The 9,904-nt window shown below is 40.3% G+C and overlaps 1 protein-coding gene across 8 annotated transcripts in view; it reads left to right on the forward strand.

The window, feature by feature from the left end:
• Positions 1-8,117, forward strand: part of TACC2 (transforming acidic coiled-coil containing protein 2) — a 152,782-nt gene extending 144,665 nt beyond the window's left edge. For all 8 annotated transcript variants that reach the window (XM_074875457.1, XM_074875456.1, XM_074875455.1 and 5 more), the window contains 4 exons: positions 4,528-4,688; positions 5,245-5,351; positions 6,469-6,589; positions 7,550-8,117. In XM_074875457.1, the coding sequence (XP_074731558.1) occupies positions 4,528-4,688; positions 5,245-5,351; positions 6,469-6,589; positions 7,550-7,615 (455 nt within the window). In that variant the 3' untranslated portion in view covers positions 7,616-8,117. The remainder of the gene's footprint in view (positions 1-4,527; positions 4,689-5,244; positions 5,352-6,468; positions 6,590-7,549) is intronic.
• Positions 8,118-9,904: the final 1,787 nt, after the last annotated feature.

The raw sequence follows: 9,904 nt of genomic DNA on the forward strand, positions 1-9,904 counted from the left end.
TGTTATGCCTCTGTTTCCTTTTTGTATGTACAACTGAGCAAATCTGCCTGCCTTCTGACATAATGTCTGTCATTCTCATCATACAAGTGTTAAAATAGAAGTGACCAGAGTATGCAAAAAACTTAATTCATTTTGGTTTACACTAAACATACTCTGGTAAGGCATTGTCTCTGAACCTGGCCATTCATATGTACAAACACAGGACCTGTCCTTTTTTCCCCAACATGCATATAGTTAGCAACAGAAATTTCTTTTTGATAACAAATTCAAATTCTATTTTTGAGAAACAGAATTTTAAAAAATATTCAAATTGTGAGAGCACAGTGCAACAAGAAGGTATAGAATAGGGGTCTTAAGGGAAAGGCACAGCTGTGGCGTACATAGTAAATTCTACAGTTGTTGCAAAAATTCTCTTCTTGTTGCAAAGAAAGCAAAGATAATTAAAGCATTGGGCCATTGACCACTGAAGAAATAGAAAGATCTTTAAACTTCAAAACCAGAGCGTCAGTCAGTCTTTCAAATGATCTGTGGCAAGTTTTTAAGAGCTATGGCTATAAATAATGTAATTTGCTGTCCATTTGCAAAGTAACTGAAACAACAACAGTGCCACAGAACGCATGTGTTAATTAGAGCAGTATGCAAATTCTACAGCATGGTAATACATTAGATGTGAGACTTCCTCTCCCTGCATTTAATGTAAATTTTTGATCTAATTGTCCCACTTTCTCCTGTCATTTGTCGTAAATTACTATCCCTTTTGATAAAGGGATTCACTCATCCAAATGCCATGTTGTAGAGGAAAATGATTGTCTGTGTGCTATTTGCATATACTTCACTGAACTATACCACAATAACACCTTACTGCTGAAGCAAAACAGGCATTTTAACAAAAGAAATGCCTGTGCTGTTTCTGTGTGTGATTTAACCCTTCTGAGCTATTTATACAGCCCTGTTAGGAGGGCATTACAGGTGAACCAATTTCACAAATCCCTTTAATGAATATTCAGTGTGGCTGATAAGTCCTGCTCAGCTTTTTGTAGGTTGTCATGTGTACTCATAATGAATATTGAAAATATTCCATGTTAACAATACACGATTGTGTATGTTTGCCTATAAAGGCACTGAACACATGCATTGCAGACAGTAATTGCCTTTGATTTCAAGGGCTGTGGCAGGTCTAGCATTTGCTGTCATATGCATACAGAACCCAGTGTTACCCAACTTAGCTTATGCAATTAGTTTCATGCCACACTCTGTACAGCCAGAGTTTGCAAGCTGTCAGTGTATAGATCCCTGTTAGTGTGTCTTTGCATATTTTTTTAGTGGTGCTTAACTTTTTTCCCTTTTTCTTACACTTGCCTCAGCCCCTAACACGTTCTTGCTTATACTGAGGAGGGGAGAATAAAAAAAAGAACAGGCTTCCCAGGCTAGCCTGCTGCTTGTGCTGCTGCTTTGCTGACTGTTGCCCAAGTTTTGCAGCTCACGACTGCGTGGCACTGACAGCTTATGGAACGGAGCCTGCGTAACCCCGATGTTCGCTGCACCCCACCCTACACACACCTTGATCACAGCCATCCACAGTTCCCTTCCAAAATCCCTGTCGTGGATTTCCTTTTTATTGATGACTTGTAATGTTGTGGGTTTTTTTTCTGTTAAAAATGTATCCTTATACTTGTACGTTTAAATACATAATTAAATTCTCATTATGAAAAACAAACAGATGTTCTGCTTTGTGCATTACAGGTTGTTGCATTACTTATTTTCTGCTTTCCTAACAATTCCTGATTTTCTATTTTGCTTCCGTTTTTGTTGCTTCTTGCTATTTGCTTGCAAAAACAAAACAGGCAAGCCTGGTAAGTAAAGCTTTTCACCAACTTTCACACCAGCATTTTGCATTTTTAGTTTCTTTTGCTTTTGTTCTCCATTTGCTGCATTCCCATGAAGTAATGTAAGTAATACTGAGCTAAGCCTGAAAGCGGATCTGCTGTGGTGGTGCTCTGATTCTGTCAATTTGGATAGTGTTAGTCCTGAGCATACTGTTGTTATTGTTGGTGAGCCGTGGACAGTGTGTGTTGCAGACGTGGAAGCCATTTAATTAAAATATTTTAATCGCATAACCTCATAAATACATTTAGAAATAAGTATCTGTAACTCCTTAACTAAGATTTGACTGGCAGGCTATTACCAGCAGAGTTCCACTAAGCAGCTTTTTCATTAAAGCTAAATCACACTTTTAGAAAATAGCACATAGATCTTCCAGTGCCCCTCCAGCCAGATGCCAGTTTCTGATTTCTGTAGTATTTAACCACTTTGGTTTTAAATGTGTCTTAACTGTTATCTGAGATTATCAGATGCCTCTTTCCTTAAGCTCACTGGGAACTTTTCCCTCTTTTCAATTCATATGTCACTCACTTCTCCAGTATAAATTCCTGTTTTCCCCTTGGAGTTTAATGCAGGGCTCAGGTTTAATCTCCACGGACACCTCTAGCACGTAGTGGAAGGGAGAGGAGGAAGGCAGCGTCGGGTGTCACTTGCCCCTAATTCCCTTGTGCAAGTTGAAGTGGGGCTGGGGACGAGCGTTTGAGGAGCTGGTCTGGCCGAGGAGAGAGGGGGGCACCGTGCTGCACTGGCAGGGACAGGACGAGCTCCGTAGCTGTGAGGGAGTGAGTTACGAATTAGTAACTTTCTAGATTGCCCTAGAAACAAGTAAGAAGGAAGTTGCTAAAATACCACAGACAGCAGTCTCAGAAAAAGTAAAGCTGTGACATGAAATCCATTTAAGTACGTTACGTGGCCATGCAAATGGATCCCTTCCCCTGCATGGAGTTGCAACAACAGAGGTTTTTGCCAAAGAACAGGATCCTGCCAGTAAGTGTTTTGGAATTGAGCTAGACAGTGTGTAATCTCCAGTGTGGTTAAACAAATCTTGTGCTGGAACACAAGGTGACAACTTCTCAGATTTAGAAAAATAAACAAAGGATGACAAATGCTTTTCTCATTTTACTTGAGAATACATTTTGACATTACAGATGATCACAGAGTTTCTTCAAGAAGGCAAAATAGGAAAGAATGTTTATTTTTTATGAAATGTTAAATATTATCAAACTGATGTGGCATTACAGGGCTCTGGGTTTCTCAGTTCTGCCACATCAAAGGTTCACCAGTAAAATAAAGGTGTTACAACTTCGTGCTGCAAACTCAGCTCAGGAACTGAGAGCTTCTCTGGTTCTTTTGATCTCTGTGCATCACACGGAACAAAATAACCTGTGGTCTAGCTCCGCCCGAGCGAGATGCAGTCACAGGACGTGCAGAGGAGCACAGAACAGCCAACACGAGCTGACGCACGGTGTGGCATCTGTGCTGCTCCGGGCTTAGTTAGACTAGCAAAAAAGTGTATGAAAGGATTGAATATGCAAAAGGAAGAGATTAATCTCAGTTTGGGAATTGACAGTATCAACTTTGACATTTCAGAGCTGACCAGCACTATGAAATGCTTAATTCAGATGAAGGCTTCTATTCAAATAAAAAAAATAAACTCTTGTTTAGTTCTTTGTATTTCAACATATAAAGGCCTGAATGAAAAGTTGCAGATTCTGAAATGCCCCATGCTTTTTACATGGGAGAGCTTCTTACCTTATTTTAGTTTCCATCATACACGAAGGGAAACAGTAATATAAAACTGCTATGTTTTGTGGGTTGGTTTTTATTTCAGTATTATTCAAAGTAGCTCTTAAAACATGGTAACAGGATTCATATTTTAGGACATGAAGCAAACCACAGAGCACTTTGGAAGACAATGCCAGACCTTTTCTTCCAGTGTTGTACGGGTATTCCAATTTATTACTAGGTCAATTCCTCTGCAAAGTTCTCTTCCATACGGATTTGGATTCCCGTTGTGTTCTTCCCACCATCCCTGCCTCAAATTTAACTATACACAGGAGAAGCTTGGAAGATGTTTTCTACAGATCAGAACTTAGAAAGTCTGTCTAGTGTTAGATTTCCTTTCTGGCACTTGCTACAGTAATCCTAAGAATGAGAGTTTGCAAAACACTGTATTTCCAAGGGAAGAATTTGAGTTCCGTTAAACAAAGTGCCTTGTTTGTACAGGATTAGAAGAGATGCCAAAAGATGACAAGCGTGTATCAGCAGTGGCAAATAATTTATTGCCAGTGCTAGTACTATAACTTTCCTTCAGCTAGTGCATCTTCAGGCAAACAAGGGAAATCCAACACCTGCCTTTTTCATGGAAGCAGCTGAGTTCAGGTGAAATAAATCATCAGTACAGAGATATATTCCCATTTTCCCCTAACATCAAAATATTTAAATATCACTGTATTTAGCAACCTCTTTCCAAAACAGGATTGTGTCTTTTTATAAAAAGGCCTTTTCTGGGTCCTACAAACTTACTAATACACAACATAGAGCACAGTATAGTAGAAACTATAGATGATAGTGAAATCGGTGTTCTTACTACTGTTACCCTTCTGAAAATTGCTTTTTTTCCTCCCCTTCTCTTATTTCTAACAGAGGATGAACAGAGAGAGAAATCTGTCTCCCATCACACTGTTCAGCAGCTGATAGTGGAGAAGGAACAAGCTTTGGCAGATCTGAACTCAGTGGAGAAATCACTGGCTGATCTTTTCAGGAGATATGAAAAAATGAAAGAAGTATTGGAGGGCTTTCGGAAGGTGAGTCAAGTTAAAGTCTCCTTCTTCAAAGAACGAAGCTGAGCAGGCTCTTGTGTATACCGGTGCTGCTAAACAGAAGGCATGTCTTTGTTTCCAGTCGAATCTGATGTACTACATTAGACTGCAGTGTGCTGGGGGAGGTAGAGCATGAAAGTACATTTGTGCTTTCATTTTAGAATAAATTTTAAAAGATTTTGATCAAGAGTAACTTGCTCCCATCTGTGGCACTGCGATTTCAGTAGATGTCACAGAACTGTGGGACTTGAGCACACGTCTCCGCATTGGTGACGCTGCACCTCGATGACTGGGTTCAGTTTTGGGCCCCTCGCTCCAAAAAGGCCATTGAATGACTCGAGCGTGTCCAGAGAAGGGCAACAGAGCTGGTGCAGGGTCTGGAGCACAGGTCTGATGGGGAGCGGCTGAGGGCACTGGAGGGGTTTAGTCTGGAGAAGAGGAGGCTGAGGGGAGACCTCATCTCAATGTCACTCCTGCAAATAGGTGCCTGTCCTACACTTCAACCTCTTGGATTAAATTTAATGTAATCTTCTCATTTAAGAATGAAGAAGTGCTAAAGAAATGTGCACAGGAATATTTGTCACGAGTAAAGAAGGAAGAACAGAGATATCAAGCGCTCAAAATTCATGCTGAGGAAAAACTGGACAGGTAATTGTATGTACACATATCTTTTTGGGAGTTCATGCTTCAGGAGGATTCCCAAACCTGCTTCTTCAATGCGCGGAGCACAGGCTGCTCTGTAATGGAGAATGGAATGAAATGCTGTAATAGGAATGAAATGCTGTAATTCTTGATCTTAGGGAAGATCAAGAAAGGAGCCATTAGCTAGGTTTATGCAGCTGTGGAGGGCTGTGCTCATATATTTGCCCCTGCAGCCAGTATTCCTGCCCCCAGACACGTGCTGTTGCCCCTGTGCTCTGTTATTGCCCCTGTATCAGTCAGCAGAACCGACCGTGTGAGTGCTGCTCAGCTGTTCCAGTGCAGTCAGTCAGGCCATCTGTCCCTCGTAACACCAGTTTCCTAAGTGGGATCAGCCCAACTTGTGCTGAGGGCAACAAGGAATAGTTGCACAAAAGATCATGCCACATGTGCATGCATAGTAGGAAATTCTTCCCTGTGAGGGTGGTGAGACACTGGCACAGGTTGCCCAGAGAAGCTGTGGCTACCCCCACCCTGGAAGGGTTCAAGGCCAGGTTGGATGGGGCTTTGGGCAACCTGGGCTAGTGGAAGGTGCCCCTGCCCATGGCAGGGGGTTGAGACTAGATGGGTTTTAAAGTCCCTTCCAACCCAAACCATTCTGTGATGATTTCTAGGGGTTACATTCAGGACTCTTATTACAGTCCCCTAGACCCAAGAGATGTTTCCAAAATGTCACTAGGGTTGATCAGTGCCTAAAACAAAGTAAGACTTGGATTTGCTTTCCAGCTGTAGTCCCAGCTGTGAGTCTAATCTGTAAGAGCTGGAGATCAGGTTTAAAAACTGCCATAAAACACTTCTACCAAAGTGATATTTGTGACCCCAGCACAGATATCTGAGAGAAGCATGAAGGGAGCAGCACAGACATTAAGAAAATACTTTGCAGCTTCTGCTGAGCAAGAGAAGGAGTTATGAGAAGTCTCCAGGGACAAATCTCAGAATACTTTCAAAGACATTCAGAAGGTAGCTCTGCCCTCAGCACCCATCTGTTAGTATGCAGTCCATCCTTCGGTACCCACTGTCCTTTCCTGTAGAGAACCTGATGTGACAAAAATCTGTGTTTTTCTAGAGCCAATGCTGAAATTGCACAAGTGAGAGGCAAGGCTCAGCAAGAGCAAGCAGCGTACCAGGCCAGCCTTCGTAAAGAGCAGCTGAAGGTGGATGCATTGGAAAGAACACTGGAACAAAAGGTAAATAGCAATTCAGCTCTTTTAACACACAAATCAACAGGATAACCAAAGTTAAGTGAAACTTCCCCAGGGTGGCTGCATCCAGCTCTCCTCTCTGGAGCTCATACTTGCAGCCAGGGTCTGCCCGAGGACCCGTCTTCTCCTCACGTCCAGCTCCCCGACCCCGGGAGAGCAGCGTTGCCTAAACCTTAGAACAAAATCAGCTGCCTGCACTGGGTAGTTCAGGCAAACAGACCCATCTGTCAGGCTTTGATCTCAGCCCCGGGCCTGCTCTTGGGACCCATCCAGGCTCGGTCAAAGCTCAGTGTGCATCTGTGTGCCAGGCAGGGCCCTTGCTTTGCTTTGGTTCTCGGGTTTAAGAACTTGCTTTAGTTCTTCTTTCAGTTTTTGTTTCCACTTTTAGTTTTAGCTGTAATTCCAGTGCTAGCTTATGTGCCTCCACTGTTAACACAGACAAAATGATCAGGTAACAATCTGTACAGCTTAGGGCAAAAGTGACTGTAGGAAATCCCTATTTATATCCCGTGTTCTCTAGATTGGCAAAGGAGCTTGCTTTCAGAATAGTGCAGCTCTTCCTTGCTTAGAGTCCCTGGAAAACAGGGTGAAAATAATGCTGTAAAAGTGCAGCCTAGAAACAAATTTACACTGTGTATTATTATCGTGTGCTAGGAACGACTGCTATAAAACTGTCTGCTTTAGTGCTAAATTGTAATTATTGAAGTCAGAGAAGCTGTATGTGGAAATAAGTATATTGTTTGAATGCATTATACGTAGCTGTACTATGTATGCATATCTATATTTATATATATATCTGTCTATATGTATAGATATTCTGTTATCAGTATTGGAGAAAACTTAATTGTCCAACACTTCTCCCAAAGGTTGGATAATTTAAAAATCAACCTCATCTTAATGCAGTAATATTTTTCATGATACTTAATATTATCTTTTATTTTCCAGAATAAAGAGATAGAAGAATTAACAAAGATTTGTGATGAACTGATTGCCAAAATGGGGAAAAGCTAACTTTTAACCAAATTTCTGGACTTCGATATTGAGTGCAATATGACCATTGGCACACTGATGTCCATACATTTATGTGGACAGGTTATATTTTCACTTTTTCGTATGCACTACTGTATTTTCTTTCTAAATAAAGTTGATTTAATTGTATGCAGTACTAAGATGACTATCAGAATTTCTTGCTATTGTTTGCATTTTCATAGTATAATTCATAGCAAGTTGATCTCAAAGTTCCTGTATCAGGGAGATTGTCAAGTTCTCTAAGAAATTACAAATTGCTGATCCTAGCCTTCCCTTTGTACATGAGTTCCCATGTTGGATGTCTTTTGGATTTAATATAAACATGTATTACTTGCATGGGGACTCTTGCCTTAAGGAGTGTAAACTTTATCTGCATTTGCTGATTTGTAAAATAAAATTTAAAATGAAAAAAAAATGAAAATGCATGTCACTTAAATGAAATTCTCTATTGTAAATAAATTTTTTCGTTGAAAGTTGAAGATAAGTATGGCTCTATTTTATGTATTTCACTTGCTTACTCCATGTGCAGTGCCAGATACAGCAGCTTGTATTAATGAATTCCTTCACAGAAACACTTCATGGGTCGCTGCGTGGAGCACTCCGTGGGTCACAAGAATATACTACTTCTGTGCACATATCTATACCTTGCTCTCTCTATAAATATATATATATATGCGCTAGATTTGGACCTCTCAGGTCTCAAGCATAGGCTTAATCCTCCAAACTGTTTAATACTCTGACCCTGATCCAGCAAATCCCATAGGCCAGTGTAATGAGACTGTTTGCATGAGTTGGAGGCTGCGACGTGCGATGATGGGGTGGTGGTTTTTAAGCATGTCTATCACTGAAAGGTGAATATATTTTCTTCTTCCTGCTACTGGAAGAATTTGCCTGCAGGGTTTGTGGAGATGAAGTATGTGTGATTAGAAGTACAACCAGAATAAGCTAGATAAGTAGCATTCTCGCACACCTCTTTATCCTGTAAGTTATCCTCTGCAGAGGATTAGGTATGTAAGACAAGCATTAAGGCTTTAATAGCAAACAAACTGCTTTCCCTGGCTAATGGTACATCTCTTGTATCTCCATGATGTGGACAGTCTTCAGCCTGGTTCTTGTCAGCTCCCTTTTTGTACTCAAAAGTAAGTCAACTCCCTTTTCTTTCCTTATTTATTTCTTTTTAATTTGCTACTTCAGGCATGGCTGAGCCTCTTTGCTGTTCTGGGCTTCTCTCCTGGGTTGGTTTGGTTTCAGATGATTTTGTGTATGTGGTTAACAGCACAGAATTTCACCTCTGCTATGTAATGTAAACATAAATATGTATGCTAACAGATTTAAATGTCCCTGTGGACAGCAAGCATGCCTTCTGCTCTGCAAGTTTGAAGCATGGTATTTTAAATATATTTAAAATTCATGCATGCCTTTGAAAATACCGTGTAGTTGGAACCAAGGAAAAGAAAGGGGATCGAGTTGTGGTTGTAATGTAATGTTTAAACCAAAGCAAAACTCTTAAGGTATACTGTTGTGCCTTCAGCTGAATTGGTATTTTAGAAAAAAAAAAAATATGGGTCATAGTAAGATTTTATGTGTTTACAATGTACTTTTTCATGGTACTGTGGACCAAAGATCATGACAGAGAGGGAAAAAGCATCATACTCCCAAGCTGTTAAGAGTGGACTGCTCTGACAATGTTACAAGAAGGTGTGAATGCAATTACAGAACATCAGTTGTTCTTGGATTATTTTAAGTGCAGATTATAACAGCTAAGGAATATGTGGCTGTTTTTTTATCTTTAAAATCAGTATCTGGACCACTACTAAAAAAGAAAAATTGATAGAATTTGCAGAATCTTTAGATTTTTTTAAGCTTTGTGCATTTTTTTGCATGTGCTTTAAACAAAATTAGACCATGTAGCTGATATTTTACAATATTCTTTGTAAACTCTAAACATTACTGTTATAAGTGGTCTTTTTTTCCTTAATGCCAGGCGAAGCACTGCAGTGTTACACCTGTGTAGGTTCTAGTGATGAAGACTGTAACAGGCAAGGGACTCAGCAATGTCCGGGGCATTCAGATGCATGTGCGATCATTAGAGGACAAGCAAGTAAGTGGTCACAAACAGTTCGGACTCACTCAATTTTTGATAACAGAAAGAAAGAATCAGTGTTGGAAAGAGAAGAGTATATAGTAAGCTAAGCAGAAAAACAAAGGGAAATGTTTCCAAATAAACCCTATTAATAAATCTCAGTCCTTAATTTTATTGGTTTAGCAGCA

The sequence above is a fragment of the Strix uralensis genome, chromosome 7, assembly GCF_047716275.1.
Source record: "Strix uralensis isolate ZFMK-TIS-50842 chromosome 7, bStrUra1, whole genome shotgun sequence".
Taxonomy (NCBI): Eukaryota; Metazoa; Chordata; class Aves; order Strigiformes; family Strigidae; genus Strix; species Strix uralensis.